This window comes from Rosa chinensis, chromosome 2 (genome assembly GCF_002994745.2).
Source record: "Rosa chinensis cultivar Old Blush chromosome 2, RchiOBHm-V2, whole genome shotgun sequence".
Lineage (NCBI taxonomy): Eukaryota > Viridiplantae > Streptophyta > Magnoliopsida > Rosales > Rosaceae > Rosa > Rosa chinensis.
Genome location: NC_037089.1, coordinates 9,887,819 through 9,910,873, shown reverse-complemented (window position 1 = coordinate 9,910,873; position 23,055 = coordinate 9,887,819). Strand labels below are relative to the sequence as shown.

General features: G+C 39.5%; 1 protein-coding gene across 1 annotated transcript; it reads right to left on the bottom strand.

The window, feature by feature from the left end:
- Positions 1–17: 17 nt before the first annotated feature.
- Positions 18–3,095, bottom strand: LOC112183652. The gene has a single exon (XM_024322015.1). The coding sequence runs from the start codon at positions 3,093–3,095 to the stop codon at positions 18–20; it is 3,078 nt and encodes a 1,025-aa protein (XP_024177783.1).
- Between the last annotated feature and the right edge of the window lie 19,960 nt (positions 3,096–23,055).

Sequence of the window (23,055 nt, the reverse complement as noted above, 5' to 3'; positions counted from 1 at the left end):
ATAGAGTTCTTCTCCTTTCACTCATTCCATGTCTCACAAAAATCTACATCTTCTTGATATAACTTCTTTAAGTAATCAAAGTTGTCAACTCGTACCTCCATCACAGATAGAAGTGCTCCACGCCTACTCAAGGCATTAGCCACCCTATTTTGCACCCCAGCTTTATGCTTGATCACAAAGTTGTATTCTTGTAGTTCTTCGACCCATCTGGCATGGCGCCTATTAAGTTTTTGTTGTCCATTGAGGAACTTGAGGGCTTCATGATCAGAGTAGAGAAAAAATTCTTTGAAGATAAGATATTGCCTACAATACCGAAGAGATTGAACAATGGCATAAAATTCAACGTCATATGTGGAATACCTCTGCCTGGTGTCATTTAATTTCTCACTGAAAAAAGCTATGGGCTTTCCTTCTTGGCTCAAGACAGCTCCAATACCATTCTTGGACGCATCACAATCAACCTCAAAAACCTTATCATAATCAGGTAAAGCCAAGACAGGGGCTTTGGTCATAGCTTCTTTTATTGCATGTAAACTCTTATTGGCCTCTTCAGTCCATTTGAATACATTAGAACGCAGACAATCAGTCATTGGAGCAATAATGGAGCTAAAATTGCGAATAAACAGCTGATAAAAAGAAGCTAGGCCGTGAAAGCTTCTAATATCATGGATGGATTTTGGTGTTGGCCACTCTAAAATTGCTGTAATTTTGTTTGAGTCCACTTTGATTCCTTCAGCAGAAATAACATATCCCAAGAAAACTAAGCTTTCAGTTAAAAACTCACACTTCTTCAAATTGGCATATAGCTTCTGCACCCTCAATACTTCAAAAATCTCTCGTCGGTGCTTCAAGTGTTCTGCTTCATTAAGACTATACACAAGAATATCATCGAAATAAACAACCACGAATTTTCCAATAAAAGGGCGAAATACCTGATTCATGAGTCGCATGAATGTGCTAGGGGCATTAGTTAATCCGAACGGCATTACAAGCCACTCAAACAGACCATCACGGGTCTTGAAAGCTGTCTTCCATTCATCTCCTGGCCTTATCCTTATCTGATGGTACCCACTTCGTAAATCAATTTTTGAAAATACCTTAGCTCCAGATAAGTGGTCGAGCATATCATCCAAGCGTGGGATTGGAAACCTATACTTTACTGTTATCTTATTTATTGCTCTACTGTCAATACACATACGCCAGGTCCCATCCTTCTTAGGTGTGAGTAATGCTGGTACTGCACACGGACTCATACTTTCCCAGATCACTCCTTTCTGTAGCAACTCAGTCACTTGCCTATTGAGCTCTTCATATTCTTGTGGACTCATGCGGTAGTGAGGCCTGTTTGGCAAACTTGAACCTGGTACGAGATCAATGTGGTGTTGTATGTCACGCATAGGTGGTAGCCCATAAGGTAACTCCTCAGGAATGACTTCACTATATTCCTCCAGCGAAGGTGCTAACACCTTGGAATAACTAAAATCATCAGTGCCCAATTCTTTCACCATCAACATATACAATTCCCCACTCTCTTTGGATTCAATTACAAACTTCTTTGTGGAGAGAAAACTGCAGCTCTCTGCTTTGGATGATTTTGGTTTGTAGTCTGCTCTAGATGGACCCAAAATAATTTTCTTTCCATCCTGCAAGAAAGAGTAGGTGTTCTGGTACCCGTCATGGTGAGCTGTCCTATCAAATTGCCAAGGACGGCCTAATAAGAGATGGCAAGCATCCATTGGTGCTACAACACACCATTGTGAGTCTCGGTAGTTTTTTCCAATAGAGAATGATACCAAACAACGTTGGTTGACTACTACATCACTACCTTTTTTGAACCACTGCAGCTTATAGGATATTGGCTTCCTTTCTGTTTGCAAGTTCAACTTGTCTACCATCTCTTGTGCCACAATGTTTTCACAACTCCCCCCATCAATGATAACTTGACACACCTTACCATTGGAAGTGCACTTTGTATGAAATATATTATGTCTTCTCCAATCTAGGTGCTCTTCTATTTTTGATGCATTCATGGTTCTTCTTATCACAAGTGACTCACCTTGATCACTCCAGGTAACTTCTTCGTCATTATAATAATGACAATCATCAGATATCATTAGTTCACCATGTCTTGCTTCACTTGTTTCTCCGATTTCCTCAACCAAGTTCACCACCCGTCGATTAGGACATTCAGATGCTATATGTCCCAACCCCGAACACTTGAAACACTTCTTAGGCTTGCCACCCTCCTTGAGATTGGTGCTGTTGTTCTGGAATTCAATCTTTTGTTCTTCGTTTTTATCAGTCTCAGATGGTGCAACCCACTTGGCAGCAATTTGTTTGTGGTAGGAGTCCTCATTGCTAGGCCGCTTCTGACGTACTTTTAGTTGTTTCTCCACCTCACTAGCCAATTTATAAACATCATTGTAACTCCAATATTGTTGTAAAACCACCACATCATGAATTTCTTTTCGCAACCCTCCAAGATATCTTGCAATTAACTGCTCCTCTTCCTCTATCACTCCACATCTTGTAGTCAAGAGATCGAACTCCTCTGTGAACTCATCAACTGTTCTCGACCCTTGCCTTATGTTGTGAAGTTTCATAAAGTTGTTTTGAGTATAGTTTTCTGGTAAAAATCTTTTTTGCAATTCTTTCTTCATCTTTTCCCAATTCTTGATCTTCGGCTTTCCTAGGCGTTCACGGCGAGATCGCAAGGATTCCCACGCAGAGGCCTTGTGTGTCAATGTGATCGCTACCATCTTCACCTTTCTTTCATCAGGAGTGTGCTTGTAATCAAAAATTCTTTCAATGGTGTTAAGCCAATCAATGAATTCATCTGGTCGCATTCTTCCTTCAAACTCAGGGAGGTCCTTCAAGTTTAAAGAATGGTGATCATGGTTATTACCATGCCTCCTATCACCATGAGAATGAACACTCTCCTCCCCGTTGGAACTCTCACCACCATCACGGCCTTGAGTTTCGATGCGAGCAAGGCATTCACTAAGTTGTTCAATCAACCCCTTGATTTCCTCCATGTCGTTGGTATTGCCATGATCCTCCATCCGAAAACCTCCCCTACCACGTTTGTTAGCCATGGAAACCGTCTATCGATCCCACCAAACAGAATCCGGGCTCTGATACCAGATTAATGGGAAATTAAGTCAGACACAGGTCTCTAACTCTACCACTTGACACCAGAAACAAGATGCTTAAAGAACTCACACATATTTGCAGCCAAAGCCACGTTTTCTTATATCATACTAGCATTTTTCTTATATCATACTCTGCATGTGTAAGTTATTAATTTTTTTTCTTTAGAAAATAAAAAAGAAAGAAGTTGGTTATTGCAGAGAAAATAAAGTGGGAGAGAGAAAAGTGAGTTGTGGATACTTTTTTTCAAATTTTCTAAAGAAAAATACATTTTGTAAATGTCTTAATTATCCTTGTGATTTAATTAATTCTCAAAGTTTATTAATATTTTAGGGTCAATTCTGTCAAAATTTTAGATTTTGGCTAACAAACCATCTTCTCTTAATAATAGTATAGATAACTCAATGATCCAAAGTCTTACAAGCAGCAACATAAATAGTGATGAAAACCTAGCCTAATCTGGAAAGTAATAATAAAAGATATGAGACTTAAATGTTTGATACAAAACGTCTTTAAGGTAAATAATCATTATGAAACTAGGATGATTATTTCCTAATGTAATCATGCAAATAAGCAGGAGGTTGTCCTTGAGTTGTCCTCTTGGGCCTTCCTTCCTCTAAGTTGGAGGATACACCCGTATCAGATATCAAACAAGGTTTGAGAAAATCTAGTGCAAGAGTAGGTCAACGAGTGTCAAGAGACAAAGATGATGACACGAAAGTCCATGTAAATAAAGGTGGCGAAGAGTCTAAATACAAGGAAATAAAAGAATCTCATTTGGTAGTGGCTACACTCATAGCAATTGTGACTTTCACAGCAGGTTTCACTATGCCTGGTGGTTAATTACCATAGTGAAAAAGGGCCAGATCAAGGTTTTGCTGTTCTATCAAGAAATGCAGCTTTCAAGGCATTTTTGATAACTAATACATTAGCCCTGTATATGTCCAGTTGTGCCGTCATGATACGATTTTTCTTGTCGATGAAAAGGGAGCGTCTTGTATCACAATTATTTAATGTGGCTCTACCTCTTATTCAATGATTGCTATGGGGTCTGCATTCCTTACCGGCACCTATGCAGTATTAGGTCATTCTTCAATTGGACTAGCCATTGCGGTTTGTGGTATTAGCTGCTTTTTTTTGTTGTTTTTGGTATTGTTGTCATTTCTCCAAGGTACCGTAGTTCTAGCGTGCGTGGCTCTCGGATCGGCATCAACATGCGCTTATTGTCCTGGCTCAAATTGAAATATTAGCAGTGGACTAAAAGTGTAGTTAGTGATAATTTACTAAATTAATTAACTTGTGATGAAACTCCCAGACAACTTGTTCAGTTGTTTTTATTCTAGAATTTAGTCTTACGTACAAGACTACAAGTGTATTATTCTTTTTGCCATACCCATAGTTCACTCGGTACTTCTCTTTTTATATTTTTATATACCATATGTTATCGGTACAACTTATCGATTCTTCAACAATTGACTTCTTTGTTTTCTGAAAGAACTTTACATGGTATTCGACCAAATCAAATTGAAGATTTGATAGATAATCATATACGATACACAACTTGATCCAACGGTACGTATGCGCGCTATAAACTAAAGAAAATGCTATAACCTGTTTAATCTTGATACAGATTACAGAATGCGTTCTATACAGTGGTTTTCCAGGAAAAAGAATTTGACTGGAATTTAGCTGAACCAATTAAAATGTGGCTCCTGGTTGATAGTCGTACGTCACTACAAGTAGAGAGAGCTCTATATGTAATCTTCTTGTCTCTGAGCTCTTCTTCATTCTTCACCAGCTAACCCCTCTCAATCTCAAGGTCATCATCTGGTCATCCCTTGCTTCTCAATCCTCATCCATTCTTTGCCCTAACGTGGCACATAAGACGAGACGACGAGCACCCATGGGTGAGAAGGTTACCTTTCATTCTTACTTCGCCTCTGGTCCCCTGGTTTAACATGCAGTTCACGGGCGTTAATTAATTAGAAATAAAGCTAATCTTTTGTTCGTAGCATCGTCGTATTATTCCTTATGCAATTACATGTTTTCACATACAAACTTTACCTTTTTCTGGTAATTTTTCCCTCGATTCGACCACGTACAACTCTTGGGTTGTCGAAGTTGAGCGTGAGAAAAAAGTTGTCGCATGGATAAATAATAGTCCAGTAGATTCCTTGTTGAATAAAAAGAATTCTGATCGAATAAGTTAATTTTGCGTATGGCATACATGCAACACGAGAAAGAGAAACCCATCTTGTTCAAACACATGATTGTGATGATGCCTTCAATTCTCTAATAAATCTACCTCTTGTTGCAGGTTTCAGGTTCATGATAAAATTTCTGGCATAATTTGTGAGTGCATAGGTAATTAGGATTGAGATTAAGCACTGTCAACGTATATAGTAAGAGGAATTTAATTGCAACAGAACCGGGTGCACCTACGTGGCTACGTACAAATCAAAATGGACCAACCTTCCACTTCTTCTGACAATGAGAGTGGTGAAGCAACACAGCTCGAGATTGAGAAGGATCGGGCAATAGCAGCTAAAGCCGAATCCAGCCAAGAAGTTGAAGCACAAGATGAATGCTTAACTGGCATGGATCTTCCAGCATACAGGGCCGCAACAACAGGCAATATTGATTTCCTTGTGTTACACGGAGAGCATCTATCCCAAATATTGACTCCAACAAAGAACACAGTTCTCCATATTTATATTGCATGCGCAAAGAGAAGCCGGACGTCATCGAAAAACACAGCCAGCATCAATACGGTTACAAGAATCCTCGACATGTGTCCAGGACTGCTATTGCAAGCCAACGAGAGAGGTGACACAACCTTACATGTGGCCGCGAAACACGGGCATGATCACATAGTTGAACATCTTATCAAGTTGGCTAGAGCTCGTCAGGAGGAAGCTTGTTGCCAGCTGCTCATCAGGACAGTCAATCATGATGGAGACACGGCCTTGCACGAAGCAGTGCGCTTCAATCACCTCACTGTGGTGGAGATATTGACCAGAGCAGACCCTGAGGCTTTGTACTCTGCTAATGATGCAGGAGAGACCCCACTCTACATGGCTGCTCAAAGAGGTTATAATTCTTTGGTTTCTGAAATACTTGAGACTTGCACAAATCCAAGTTATGAAGGTCCTGATGGTAGAACTGCATTGCACGCTTCGGTGATCTACAACGATCGGGGTATATATATGTATATGAAATTAATTATCCTGTCTAGCTTAGTTTAATTTATATTCTACTCCTTCTTTTGTACTTTGTGTATTTCTCTAGCTAGAAATCACGATCATTTGTACTTTGTGTTTGTCTCCAGATCTCACGAGCAAATTACTAGACTACTTCACTGGCGATAAAGCATTGACAAAAGCAGTTGATAAACAAGGATGGACTCCACTTCACTTTGCTGCATTTTTCGGCCACTCTTTAATTGTAAAGCACTTGCTAAGAGCTGATGAATCTGCAGCTTATGTTCGTGACAAAGATGATAAGAAGACGGCCCTTCACATTGCTGTCTCCAAAGGTCATCTAGATGTAATGAAAGAGCTGATTTCTCATTGCCCTGATTGTTGCGAGCTGGTCGACAAGAGGCATCAAAATGTTCTTCACTATGCGATTGAGAATAAAAGATTTGAAATACAAGATTTTGTTCAGAAAGACCCCTGGCTTAGCAATGTTCTCTTAAATGGCAAAGATGATAACCAAAATACACCTTTTCATCAACTTGCTGCTTCTTTCTACAAATTCGGTCACGTGAGTCGGGCTGGTTCTGAAATTATTGACTCGAGCAAGGATTTCATAAGTGATGCTAGAGTTGATAAGATGGCATTCAATAAGGAACACCTGACTGCTTTGGATATGATTCAAGCTAACCATAGTTTTTCGCGACTAGAGAAGGTACATGCGTACATATACTTTACCTTTTTAACTTGCTTCTTTTTGTGCTGAAGTGTATTGCTTCTCCATGTTTCAGAAATATGTGCAAAGACTCTCTTCGAAAGTGAACAGTGGCAGACCAGGTTATCACACTGTAAACGACGAAATCAAAGGAAATAAAGACAAAGAAATCAAAATTGAGAGGAAGGAAGCAACTAATCAAATAGTGAAGGAATTAAAACAATCGCATCTCATAGCAGCTACACTCATAGCAACTGTAACCTTCACAGCAGGTATGACCATGCCAGGCGGTTATCAAAGTCAAAAAGGACGGGACCAGGGTTTCGCAGTTCTAACCAAAAATGCCAATTTCCGAGTATTCATTTTGACAAATTTAATTGCCATGACTTTATCCAGTTTGGCTGTCTTCATCCACATTTTGGTCCTTCTCACAGCTAAGCAGTATACACCATTCGTACAGATTCGCTGGGTATTACACTTGACCGTATGGGCATTGATATTCATGATGGTTGCTTTCTATAACGGCACAGCTGCAGTATTGAGGGATTCTTTAGTAGCTACTATTGCCATCAGTATCATGTCCAACATGCTCGTATTAGTTATCATGCCTTTTGCACTTTTCCTCAATATTTCCACCCTTAATAGTACCGATGCCTTTTATATGTTTCTGGTCAATATACGGGTGCCTACTGTATTCCGTTTTTGCATGTTTCATCTTAGGTGCGCAAAAAATAAAATTAGGTCTCCTTAAATTCTAGATGGCTGATCGATCGAAATTTAAGTGATCCAGTTTCAATGCTGTGTGTATAATAATGTACAAATAAGCTTGTATTGTAACTTTGAATCTTAATTAATTGGTGCTGTACGTCTTATCCTTTCATGAATTGCTATTGTTTTATCCTGTCATATAGTACTAGCTAGTTGTGTGTACTTGCCTGAAATCAATGTGTTTCTTTCAGTAAATTGCAACACAAAATTTCAGAATAATTCCTAGGTTTCCCCTATATATGTTGCAATCCAAGAAAAATTCAGTCATCCAAATTGAAATTATACCTACTGTCCAGAAGAAACAAACTTCCTCGGAAATTTCATATAAACTTGAATCTTAATTTACTGCAATTCCAGTGTATCCAAATAAGCAGAAAATTTGCATCAAATAGACTAAAAAGCAGGAAATTGGGTACCAAACACAGAAAAACATTCACAGTATCAATTCACAGGACTTTTCTTATGCTACACAGATCCAAAGAATGGGTTTTACAAGAGGTGAATTTTTAGAGCACATGCTACAAATATAAACTCAACATGGTCCATAGAGTTTTTGTGAAAAGCGATATTCTAAACATTTTACACAACTTTTTACTGGATTGACAAAGGCCTAGATATTTTATGAAAAGTGACATTATTTTCAAAATTGTACAGAACATTTTAATCGATTGACATTCTCAAAATCTCAGACCTACAATATTACAGAAACCTTGAAGCGTTTCCATAAAAGGCCTATGTCCCATTCTGATTTTGGACTTATGTCTACAGCAAAAGGAGATCACATCCTCGCAGCCACATAGAACGACTACACTTTGGGTGTGGTAATCAATTAATTCCATTGACCCTGCAGAGAGCAGCCTCAGCAAGACTGCCACATGTAGGCAATCGAGCTTGTTGTTACTTGTTGGACAAGTATCGCCGATGACAACTCCGTTAATTATTTCTAACTAGAAAGAGATGTCCCAGTCGTTCGTCGCACAGTTTTATATATATATATATATATATATATATATATATATATATATATAGCTAGTATTCCTGGTGCTCTTCATTACAAGGTTCCTTAATGTGCTCAACGACTATTTAGTGTAATATATAGATCAATACAAATAAGTTGTAAAGTTGTTGGTATATACAGAATGTGGTGGATCACGACTCTTCGACTCAATAGGTCGAAGGAGAAACCAGAGAAAGAAGATTCTAAGAATGATGGGAAGATTGAGACAACTTTGATAATTGAATACCTGCAGACATACAGATTAAGAATGACTCATCACTAGTGAGGTCATTCGTTAATGGAGGGTCGTGTTGATCCATTCAAAGTCTGTTGGATCCCATCATCTGCTATGATTTGGTGGGATACGCCACCAAAGATTTTCATTTTTTTTTTCTTTTTAGACAAAACCAGAGATTCTCATTCAATCTATAAGATATATTGAGGTTTCACAATTTTCTGTTTAGCAAATTTTGATTTTTTATTTTATTTTTGATCCCGTTTGAGAGGTCTTGATGTTTTTTTTTTTTTGGATCGGGGAGAGGTCTTGATGAAAGTTATTTTTTCTCTTCAATAAGTTACCTCATTTATACCAGATTTAATAAAAAAATAACCTGTTTGTCTTATTTTTTTTCCGTAAGTGATGATCAGACAATCGAGAAATAACTAAAACTTTTGTGATCACCTACGTACCATTAGATTTAATATCAATAGTTGAGAATCATATATTTAAAATTTATTTATTTTTAATCTCAATCTTTAATATTGAATTTAAAAGTGAGTGATCACAAAACCTTTGGTTATTAGTGACGGTGTGAACATTACTGTTTTTTGGTTTCTGACAATATTTGACGCTATGTCACCAAGCCAAGCCACTAGTAATGTAAATAATATAGAAACGTTAGGGATTTATAATTGCAAATTAATCTTGTCCTCATTAACAAGCCTTTTGATGAAAATTAGTTAAAAATAGTAAAGCCACAGGCCGCCTCCTTACTTTCTCCATCCTATCACGCCAAACTTGACATAATCATCTACACGCAGCTAGTTTTCTGAGTACATACATGGAAACTTCCTCATAGTTGGAAACAATTTCTGTGTCTGGTTCCCACGTAAAAATCGTTCATTCATATTTCACCTTGCTGTTTGCATTGTTCCAGATCAAAGGCCGGGTTTCAACTCTCAAGAAAATGCCAGGATAGATCGGAGAAAGTAAAGAAATATTATTAATGTTAATAGCTCTTTACCTTTTTTTATAAACAAAGGTATTATTGAGCCAATTTACGGTCACAAGAAAGCAAATATCTCAAGAAACGAAACGCTCGTTGAAAATACATATATCAAATCTCTTAATGTTGAAGAATATCGACATAATGTGTGCCTCTACAAACTAGGGTTTAGAGTTGTAATAGGAATGTGTTTTAGGTATTCAATTGTAATCGGATTCTATTACCTTTTGGGTACCTTGTAACTCCCTATTTAAAGGGCTCCTATTATCAATGATAAGACACAATTCTATTCTCCTACAACACGTTATCAGCACGAGTTCTAACCCTAGCTTCAGAAAAGAAAAGAAAAACCTAGAACTTCTTCTCTGCCGCAGCCTCCAGCTAACCCCCCCCCCCCCTCTGCAGCCTCCTGCCGGTCTCCCCTGCTACTCGCCTTGCAGCTCCGCACACCGGCCTCACCTCAGCACCCTAGCCACAGCCCACTGCAGCCCCTACTGCCCGCACTGTCCCCTGCCGACCTGTTGCGCACCTGCCGCACGTCACCTGCCGACCTGCTGTAGCCCGCCTACAGCCCTCCAGCCGCCTCCACTGTAGCACTCGGCCCTGCACACATCCTGCCCACGCCCCGGTGCTGCTGCATCTTCCCTGCCAGCGACCAGTTCGGCCCTGCCCAGTCCGCCTGCCCACTCGGCCCTGCACACATCCTGCACACCTGCCACCTGAAGCCGCGCAGCACCGAACGAAGAAGAAGACCGAAGGAAAAGAAAGAAAAAAAGAAAAGAAAAGCAAAGGGGACCCGGCCGGCCCAGAGAGAAGAAAAAAAAAAGGGAGAAGGACTGGGCCCGGAAAGAAAAAAAAGAGGAGGAAGAAAGAAAAAAAAGGAAGGGAGAAGGGCTGGGCCCGAAAAAAAAAAAAAAAAAAAAAAAAAAAGGGAGAAGGGCAACCCACCAACTGCCAATTTCCAACTAGATTCCAGCAATCCTAATTTAGCTACACGCCTGCATCAACACGCGCGTGTCTTCAAGCCAAGAACAATTACGTAAGTTTTTATAATTAAGGTTGCTGCTTTCTTGTATTTAAATTCCTTTTATTCTCTGCAAATATTGGAATATATGTTGCCAAATGAATTTGATATTTAACAAAGCGGAATTGTGGGGATTCACGCTTAACGAACTAAGAGTGTTCGTATGAACTAAGAGTGTTCATAATTAAACGAACTAAGAGTGTTCGTGTGAACTAAGAGCGTTCACAATGCTTGGACTAAGAGCGTCCGTAAGCATCAAATTGTGACCATATTAAAACATTATTGTTTGGTCTAATCCAAAAGAGATTCTTGGAAATTGATTTCTTGGTAGCGTAGCTCGGAAATCTCATTATTTTAGTCTTCGTGGAAGTTTAACTCCGAAACTAATATATTTTCTCTTCTTATTTTCAGGATGTCGAATGAACCTAGACTCGACTTTCTCATGCTTGACTCAACAGGCTCGGATTACCACAGTTGGGTAACCGATGTTGAGAATCATCTCACTTCCAAGGGAATATTACCCATAATCCAGGCACCTAACCCGGATCTTGTGTTCAACCGAACATCTACAAAGCATGCTCAAGCAGTTATCTTGATGCGACGCCATATGGACAAGGCACTCAGATTGGAGTATATGTCGATCAAGGATGCAAGAGAGCTATGGGTAGCGCTAGAAGAGCGTTTTGGCAATGTCCAAGATTCCCTCCTCCCTGACTTGAAGGTTTAATGGAACAATCTGCGCTTTGCTGACTTCAAGCTGTTGCTGAATATAATTCAGAGGCTCTTCGCTTACAATCCATGTTAAGATTCTGTGGACAACCTATCACAGAGCAAGAGCTAATTGAGAAGACTCTCTCCACCTTCCCTGTTTCAGCCATTGTGGTATCAAAGCAATACCGTACTGAGGTCAATGCTGGACGGATCACGAGGTTTCATCAGCTTATCAATATCATATCTGTAGCTGAGAAACATGATAACATCCTCGTGAGGAATTATAATTCAAGGCCCATTGGAACTAAGAGCGTTCATGAGGCGAATTATAATGCACCCAAAAGAGGGCGCAAGGAGCGGAACCCTAGGAATAAGGGACATGAGGGACGTATGGGTCCATATAACCGCCCTAATCAGGAAGGAAACCGCAAGTTTGGAGTGGATACACGTGGTGGCAATGCCACACGTGGGAGAGGAGGTCGTGGCAACCCTATCCGTGGTAATGGAGCCATAGCTCGTGGTGGAGGCGCAAATCCTCCTAGGGAATGCCCACAACGTGCACAACATGCACCTCAATTAAAGGGAGGCAACCACAATGATGAGTGTCATCGATGTGGATCAATTGAGCATTGGTTCAAGCAATGCAAGGCAAGTGAGGAACTAGCTGCAAGATACAGGGCATATAGGGACCTGAGGAACTAGCTGCAAGATACAGGGCATATAGGGACCTGAGAGAGCAAGAAGTGTACCTTGCAGAAGAAGAAGAAGAAGATGGTGGAGATGTCAATCTCACCATAGAGGACTTCAAAGCTGAAGATGAATTGCACAGGGATGCAGCAGACTTTGATTAGATTAGTCCTTTTGTTTTTCCAAGAACTTTTGTAATGGCAATTTGCCTTAGTCAATAAATGACAATTGTATTAACTCTTTCTTATGTGACGGACCCAATAAAATGTGATGTCTAGGAAAGTCATTGAGATTATTGGTACTTAAGAGAGCCTTGCTCCACCAACATCTCTCTCTACTTTCCTGGTCATATTTGATTGGAGTTACCAAAAGGATAGAGTGACTACAATGTGTCTTACTTTGATTTTATTTTGGATTAGATTTTGGAAACTTTGATGTAATCATCGGCTATTAATAAAGTGTCAATTCTTTTTAATGTCTTGGACATACCTTAATTCTAACTTTATTATATAAGAGCCAATGGTTTTCATGTGGAAACATATTATGAGAATGAACAGAGTTCCTTTGCATCACCTCTAATGACTACGGACATAAACGAGTATTAGAGAAACTTATGTGTCGCTCTAGTGGGTTGTATGCAACCACTATTTGAGTTATTGAATCCAACCATATCATGAGAGACGACTTATGGGATTTTGACACATATAGGCTTTGACATGATGATCCGTGTATTAAAGACTTTACACGGACATCCATTTTCAGAACGAAGAAAAGTAAGAACCAAGAATTGGTTCGAGGAGCTCCACATGCGCCTCATGGCGCCATGATTGTGCAAAGACAGGCCATACATGGCTGGCGCCGCCTACCCCCTGCGGCAAATACATGGCATTGACGCCATAAACTTTTCTCTCTACTTCTCAAGTCTATTGTGACATTATGGCTTAACCAAAATCTTCATTAGTTGATTATAAAGCCCATGTTTCGTTCTGTAAAGCCTGTTATTTAGGATTGAGACCATCCTATGCAAAGGAGATTGAGGAAATAATTCCATTCTTACAAAGAATCTAAGGGAATTCTATGGATTTGCTCAACCAACTTGCAGACCATATAGATGTTTTATGGTGTTGGTTGATACGCAAACATGCTGGTCACGTGTTGTGCCATTATCCACTCATAATGCTGCTTATACTACACTCCTAGCACATAACATATGGCTACGGGCTCAATACCCAGATCATCCCATTCAGTCAATTTGACTTGATAATGCTAGAGAGTTTACATCGACAATTTTCGATGACTATTGTATATCATTGGGTATTGATATCAAGTATCATATTCCCATGTACACACCCAATTGGTCTCGCGGAAAAGCCACCATTAAACGACTACGATGGTAGCCCGGACATTGGTAATGCGCACCAATATTTCCGCTTGGGTTATGCAGTATCGCATGCAGCTATGCTAATTCGTCTATGACTCATAGCAGCCACTCAACTTTTATTTGCATTACAGCTAGTGACTGGGTTCGAGTCTAATATCTCGTATTTATGCATATTTGAGTGTGCGGTTCATGTGCCAATTGCGCCGCCACAACGCATCAACATGAGTCATTACAACGAATGCATATATATATTTTTGTTGGACATGAGTCTCCAACTATAAGTCTGCTATGTAGAACCCTTGACAGGCGATCTCTATTTTGCTGGATTTGCGAATTGTCACTTTGATGAGACAGTCTTCTCGTCGTTAGGGGGAGATTAGAACGTCAATGTTCAACAGGAATGACAGGAATTGTCGTGGTCTGTCCCCACTATGTCTCATCTTGATCCCCTAAAAGTGACGAGATCATATATACCTGCTGCAAACATGCCTGCAAGGATTGATGTCCCCACAAGAGGACATGGTGCCACCCAGAGAAGATGGGTACTGCACCACTACCATGGATGGTAGTATGGTGACGCCACAAAGGTGGCATAATGGCATCATAGGCCATGGGTTCCGCTAGAGAGAGTAGGAGACCCATAGGTTCGATGGATTCTCGCCCTAAGAAGAGAGCGAGTTTGGCACAACTTGATCCATTGATCATTGATACTCATAATCCGTCTCATGAGAATATTTTGGATTGTGGTTATGTCCAAGAGATATCGTTGGGGGACGCCTCAATGTTAGAACCAATTCCTACGAATATAGAGATCTCTACGAACTACACTAGTGTACATGAGGACGTGGAATTATTGAGACCAATGACATCGAACCTTACTCCGTTGAAGAATGCCAACGTAGAGAAACTTGGCCTAAATGGAAAGATGCGATCCAGGTTGAATTGGATTCACTAACGAAGAGGAAGGATTTCGGGCCTGAGATACCAACACCTCCTAACATAAAACCTATTGACATTAATAGGTCTTCGTTAGATAGCGTGATGAGAAAAAGATATGGCAATCTCGCCTTATGGCGCAAGGTTTCTCACAACGCTCTGGAATCGACTACGAGAAGACATATTTTCTTGTAATGGATGTCATTGCACTCCACTACCTTTTCAGTTTGGTAGTTTCCAAATAACTGAACATGCAGCTTACGAATGTGGTCACTACGTATCTCTATGGGGATCTAGATACGGAATATAATGAAGGTTCTTGTGGACTTTATTTACCCAAGTCAAGTGGCTCTAGACCACGGAGCGTATTTGCAACGAGGTTGAAATGCTCACTAAAATGACTACTTGATTGGGAAGGGATATGATGAACTATGCCCACGCGTTTCCATGACAAGTTCCAGATTTGCAATTGTCGCGGTTTATGTTGATAAACATAATTGGAACCCTTGAGAGTTAAGGGAAACCGCTGAACACCTGAAATCCGAGTTTGAAAGGAATGACCTTGGGAGAACACGGTTTTGTCTAAATTCAGAACTTGTATACCGTGTCAAGAGGCATTTTTGATAAAGTCAAAGATGCACCATGGTCGTCCGTAGTCTTGGCCCTAAAAGGGATCCGTTTCGTCCCAAGGATGATGACGAAGACGTGTTAATAGCAGAGGTGCTTACTTATGTACAATAGGCGCATTATTGTACTTAGCACAATACAAGACCGGACACCTCAATTATTATGAACTTGTTGGCTAAACATAGCCCCGCGCCAACGCAACGCCATTAGATTGGTATAAAGACAATCTTTCGATATTTGAGAGGTACGATTGATATGGGCTTATTCTATCCCTACAGAGAAAAGAGATGACGGAAGTGTGGGATCGGACCCCACAAGGCAGAATGCCACCTTCCGTGCTCCTCCTCCCCTCCATCAAAATGACAACAAGCACTTCTAAATACTGAAGTGAACCAAATCCGATAAGAGGATAATGTAGCGGACTTATTTACTAAGTCGTTACCAAAATCCACCTTCGAGAAACATGTGAAGAGCATCGGATTGAGTCATTGAGAAAGTTATCCGAAATCCCATGATTGTAGCAATCAAGGGGAGATATTGACATCAGGGGGAGGCATGATGTCTACATGTTCGATCTCGAAGAGTGAAGGACGTGTTGTGCTCTTTTTGTCCTTCGACCAGGGTTATTTTTGTCCCACAAGGTTTTTGTTATTTGGCAAGGTTTTTAACGAGTCAACAATCAAAGCGTCATCACCAATTTTGAGCGGCACAAGGGGGAGTGTTGAAGGATATCGACATAATGTGTGCCTCTACAAACTAGGGTTTAGAGTTGTAATAGGAATGTGTTTTAGGTATTCAATTGTAATCGGATTCTATTACCTTTTGGGTACCTTATAACTCCCTATTTAAAGGGCTCCTATTATCAATGATAAGACACAATTCTATTCTCCTACAACACTTAATACATGCACATCCTATTTTCACTAATTATTTTGGATAAAAAATATTCCAACAATTACCTTACAAAAGTACTTTAGGGAAAAAAAACTAACCAAGTACATCTCGATGATGGAGGGAGGATGTTGAAAATAATGACGGAGCCGGTGAAAGAAAAAAATGCCTTACTCTAATTTCAGTTTTTAACCTCCACTTTAGTCATAACTCAAGGTTGGGTTGTGACAAAATGGTATCAGAGCGACAAGTTAACACCTTGAACCATTAGTTTTGTCAGTTCGTCATTGTTGTTACTTGGTTTGTGTCATGTTATGACTGTTTGGTTTTAGTTAGATCATTTTGTGGAATGATTGAAGTTGGTTGAATCTTGTTATGATATTGTTTTGCTTGCCTGGAAGTGATCGATATGTTTGCTTGTTTGTTGGTGTTATTCGATGCTTGCCTTGCTTTTTTGTGAAAGAGTGACTAGGTGAATCTTAATCTTTAGAATTTTATTCTTTTTATAGTAAATGGCAGATGAAGAAGGGAGTGAGTCTATAGGCTCTTCCGCTGATGATGTGGAAGGGTGGATTTAATTAGTGCATTACGAGATATGGCTCAAGCATTACAACAAATCATTCACGCTCAACAGCAACCACCCCCAATAGCTACTGATCGGGATACAAAAGCAATGCTGGCCTGCGTGAGTTTAAGCACAAAAAACCACTAGCTTTTAAGGGTGAACCAGACCCGGTTGTAGTTGAACAATGGTTAGATGAAATCAACAAGATACTAGATGCCCTTAGAATTCGGGAAAGCGACTCTAGAATTACTCTTGCTGCTTACCAGTTTACCGGAGAAGCTGCCCAATGGTGGAAGATGATTAAGAGATCTTGTAATGTGGAGACTATGTCTTGGGTTCAGTTCTGCAAAATATTTCTTGATAAGTTCTTTCCCCCTGTGCTGCAAGAAGCTAAAGAAGAAGAATTCAATAAGTTGTATCAAGGGAAGATGTCGGCAATGGAATATGATGCTCGGTTCACAGAATTGTCTAGGTATGCTCCTGAACTTGTGTCAACAGAGGCTAAGAAAGCTCGTAAATTTGAACGTGGGCTTCGACCAAACATTAGATCAAAAGTGTCAGTTTTAAGGCTGCCAACTTATGCTGAAGTACTTGAAAGAGCTTTGATAGCTGAAGCAGATTGTGCGGAGTTTAAGAAAGTACATGAGAAGACTTGACAAAGAATGGTTCAGCATTCAGGAAATCCCAATAAGAAGCAAAAGACATCGTCGTCATCATCTCAAAGTTTCATTGTACCACGGCTACAGCAGCAAACTCATTCAGGATTGGGGGTTTGTTTCAAGTGCGGACAACCTGGACACTTTAAAAGAGACTGCCCCCAAGGGGAGGGAGCCAAGAGTTTCATGGGACCACTGAAGTTCACTTGTTCTGCATAGGTACAGCCACACATTCAACCTCAACAATCATCAGGTTCGAAAGGAAGTTTCCAACGAACTCAAGCTTCAGTTGGGTCACAACAACGACAAATTCAGACTAAAGGACTAGGACAAAGGCTCCAAGAGCAGAAAACTCAGGGGAGGGTGTATGCAATTGCACCACAGTCAAGGGAATCATCTTATCACACCATGGTACAAGGTACACTCCCTATATTTAATTCATGGGCCAATGTCTTGTTTGATAGTGGTGCTTCACACTCTTGCATTGCTCTCTCTTTTGCATCTTCTTTGGGGTTGGATTTTGAGATGATAGATAAGCCTCTTAAAGTAAAATCTCCCTTGAGACGAGTAGCTATGGTTAACAGAATTTGTAGAAATTGTGTGCTGAAAATTAATGGCCTCCAATTATCTTTCGATCTATTTTTACTTGACATGTCGGATTTTGACATCATTCTCGGCATAGACTAGTTATCATCACACCGAGTCGTTATGGATTGTTTTGAAAAGAAAATATCTGGAATTTCTGCTATTGGTGTCACGTTTCAGTTTACTAGCAGAAGAGGCAAGTTAGTTCCTGAACCACTTGACAATTATTACCAGTTTGTAAAGTTGTCAAGTCTTTCGGCCACAATTGGGTGGGAAGACCCAAGTAGCAAAAGTTTAGAATTACCCCATGTGGTGTGTGAGTTTCCTGATGTTTTTCCAAAGAAGTTAAGTGAGCTGCCTCCACACCGTGAAGTTGATTTTTCTATCGAAGTATATCCTGGTACAGCTCCAATTTCAATAGCACCATACCGTATGGCACTGCTGAACTTCGTGAATTGAAAACACAATTGGATGAGCTACTGGAGGTGGGTTTTATACGTCCTAGTACTTCTCCGTGGGGTGCTCCTGTCTTATTTGTAAAGAAGAAGGATGGCTCTCTCAGATTGTGCATTGATTACCGTCAGCTAAACAAGGTAACAGTGAAGAATAAATATCCATTACCTCGTATTGATGATATGTTTGACCAACTACGAGGGTCTCGCTGCTTCTCGAAGATTGATCTTCGATCAGGTTACCATCAATTAAGGGTGAAGGAAGAAGATGTGTCGAAAACAGCATTCCGAACGTACACTCTATGGACATTATGAGTTCCTTGTTATGCCTTTTGGCTTAACAAATGCACCTGCTGCATTCATGGATCTCATGAACCGGATCTTCAAACCCTTTCTTGATCAGTTTGTTGAAGCATTTATTGATGACATTCTTGTTTACTCACCTTCAGAAGCTGAGCATGAACAACACTTGCATATTGTACTTCAAGTATTGCGAGACAATTAGCTTTACGCCAAGCTTAGTAAGTGTGAATTTTGGTTGCATGAAGTAAAGTTTCTTGGCTACGTTGTTTCAGCTAGTGGCATTTCTGTTGATCCTTCAAAGGTAGAAGCAGTTACAAAATGGGAGAAACCAAAGAACGTATTTGAGATCCGTAGCTTTTTGGGCCTTGCTGGGTATTACCATCGGTTTATAAAAGACTTTTCTCGCCTTGCTGCACCAATGACTAAGCTGACGCAAAAAGGGGTAAGGTTCCAGTGGAATGATGCTTGTGAATATGCCTTCATGGAATTAAAGAAGAGACTTACTACAGCACCTATCCTTGTTATTCCAGAGCGAGGGCAAGGATATACCATCTATTGTGATGCTTCACGAGAAGGGCTTGGATGTGTTCTTATGCAGCATGGTAAAATGGTTGCATATGGGTCACGACAACTAAAGAATCATGAACGCAATTACCCCATGCATGATCTTGAATTGGCTGCAGTTGTATTTTCTTTAAAAATATGGCGACATTACTTATATGGAGAAAGATATGAAGTGTTTTCTGATCACAAGAGTCTCAAGTATTTATTCAGCCAAAAAGATTTGAATTTAAGGCAGCGTAGGTGGATGGAGTATATAGTGTAAGTTGAAATTGAACAATTACAAGCTTATATTTAGCACAACAATTACTGTTATCAATAGAGCAAGTAATTAGAGATATTAAGTAATTCATATTCCCTGTTAAATATATTTATTATATGAATCAAATGAATATATTGAGAAACCTAAATAGCTTGAATCAAGCACTAAGATGTCGGAGTACATATATCATAGTGATTACAAACATTATTGTGATTACAATTATCCCTTATGGGAGGGCATTGTATTAGGATGTTTTCACTATAAATACTAGGTCCCTGTACCCTCTTTTATACGAGCTATTCAGTTCTTGCCCCATAGATAGATAGCAAACAAAGAGAAGTGCAGAAGATCTGTATTTGAGATGGCTTCATCAGTTCCAGCAGGTATACATCTTGTTCTAAAGATGTGCATAATTGTTTCTCTATAATTATATATGCATCTGTGTATGTGAGTGCAATATATGTGTTTGTGTTTTATATGCAATTGTATTAGGTTTCAGTTTTTTGGACTTACAATTGGTATCAGAGCCTTATTGCATATGTCATAAACCACTTCAGATTTGTATGTTGGGTTTTTCACGTTTTCTTCCTAAACAAAATATAATAAAATAAGGACACTAACTTATTAAAATATAAGTCTTGTCTCTAGCAAACCCAAACCTTGGCCTACTTGCGGACCCAAAGTTCATTTTTTTTTTTTTATGACAAGCCAAAGGTCACGTGCACACAACACATATGCTCAAAATCAAGACCTCTATTCACTGTTGTCTTTTATCTGGTCGTCTTCAGCATTTTTCCCAGAATTGGGAATTAGGGTTCTAGAGAAAATCATTATTGATCCTGTAAATTCCGCGTTTTTGAACCAAATTGCTGTAAGATACAATTTCGATATGCCTTTGTATGTTGCTGTTAATGTTTATCTTGCTCCGATTAACTCCAGCAGCAGCAGGAACACCGGGTTAGTTCCCGTTTTCAATATTTTTTTTTTTTATGTATATATGATTCTTGATTGAGCATCTGAAACACTAGAAGCATTCCTGGCATGCACCTAGGTTAGAGTACATGGGGACCAGATGAAATTTACTTTAGCATGATTGATCTTGAATTTTTGATGTTTGGAATTGGTTGAAAATTTCTGAATGATCAATTGTCTGCTCTTGAATTCTGGTTGAATTATATATACATTTGTTTGTCTTGAATTGTTGACAAGATAATCTCCCATTTTGGTAATCCAACTTTCATAATCTTGCTCATGGAAATTCGTTGATGAACAGGTTGTTCTCTTTCTTTGGTTTTAACTTAGCTTGCTTTGTTAAAAATTAAGGAGTAATAGCCACTAGTTCTAGGTTGCAAGATGGTATATTGACGCATATTGTACACATCAATCTGTCAATGTATTGTTTTGAAATCATTTGGATATAGAATTAGGAAAATTGTGTCTTTATTTCTTTTGGAACAAATTGTATCTTCAACAGAAGGATTAACTTTATGTTCTTAAAAATAAAACAGTGCATCATGAAGTATTAAAAACTAAATTCAGAGAACTGGACTTTTCTTCTTGCTATACATGTGTTGACTGTTCCAGGGATACTTTGGTTTTTAGTATTTTGGTTTTGCAACATAAGAAACTTCAGCAATAACATATTCTTTTGCCATACAGGTAAGATTTGTTATTGAAAATTAATATGCATATATTGGGGATTCTGATTACCATATATTCTGGTTTGATTTCAAGTTGTTTTGTTGTGACTTGATTTCTGTTGTATTCATAGTTTTCTGAAATGTGTTTTAGACAGAAACTAAGGCAGAAAACTAAAGTTTTCTTTTCTTTTCTTTCCCAGCTTTGAACACCTCAGGATTGTCCCTTGCAACCATTGAACCTCTCAATGGTTGTAACTTTAAGAAGTGGAAGGAATCCATAGAGCTTTACCTTGGCCTTCAGGGAATTGATTGGTGTCTAACTGAGCCCGAACCGCTGATAGATGACACTAGCTCTGACCTAGTAATTGTGAAACATAGAGAATGGGTTAGAGCCAACAGGATGACCAAGCTTATTCTTAAGTAAACCATGACTGCTGTGGTTAGGGGGAGTATTGCTGACAAAGACACAGCCACTGAGTTTATGGCTGCTATTGCTTTGAAGTTTCGAGAGAATGAGAAGGCAGAGATTTCTCTTCTGCTGGATATGTTGATGGGGATCAATTATGATTCCTCTAAGAGTGTCCGTGAGCATATCATGAAGATCATTGACATCACCACTAGGCTTGGAGATCTTGAGATACCCCTGCCTGCTGAATTTATAGTGCATCAGTCCCTAAGAACCCTGCCTGCCTTTTTTGGTTAGTTGAAGACCACTTATTTTACACAGAAGGATAAGTGGGATTTGAATGAGCTAATAGCGATATGTGTGCAAGAGGAAGATAGGATCAAGAGGGATGGACCACTTGTTGTGAATCTGATCTCAAAGTCGAAATGGAAGGGAAAAGGCAAAGCTGTTGCCTCTAGTGCAGTTAATTCTGGAGAAGGTACCAGTGGGACCAAGCCTTACAAACTTGGCCCCAAGAAATCTGTGAACAGCAAGTGTAAGAAACCGGGAGTCTTCAAATGCTTCTTTTGTAAAAAGGAAGGTCATATGAAGAAAAATTGCCAGGGATTCAAGGATTGGATGGCAAAGAAGGGTAAGTCACAGTTAGATACTTTCTCTATTGAAGTTAATTTAGTTGATTTATCTCCTAGTTCTTGGTGGATTGACACCGGCTCACCGATTCACATTACGAATTCATTGCAGGGCTTTCTAAGCAAGAGAGCTCCAAGGAAAAATGAGGTGCAAGTAGCAGTTGGGAATGGCATGGGAGTGGCTGTGAAGGCTATAGGCACAGTCCGTTTAGTGTTAGGCTCAGGCACTCATTTTGATTTGAGCAATGTTTTCTATATTCCCTCAATGAAGAGGAATTTAATTTCTGTTTCTCAGTTAGTGAAACAAAGATATACTTTTTACATCGACTCTTTCGGAATAAAAATCTCCCATGATTCTCGTTATATTGGCTCAGCTTCTCTCTTGAATGATTATTGGTCTCTTGAATGTTCTTATCCTAAAGAAATATTGCTGATTGAGAGTGCACAGAAAGATATAAGTAAAAAGAGAAAACACAGTGAGAACTCAGCTTATCTTTGGCATCGAAGGCTTGCACACATATCTAAAGATAGATTACAGAGAATGGTGAAAGAAAACTTGCTGCCTGCACTAGATTTTTCAGATTTTGACACCTGCATTGAATGTGTAAAGGGAAAAATGACTAAATCCAGAAATAAGGAATCCAATAGAAGCACAGAGCCATTACAACTTATCCACACAGACATTTGTG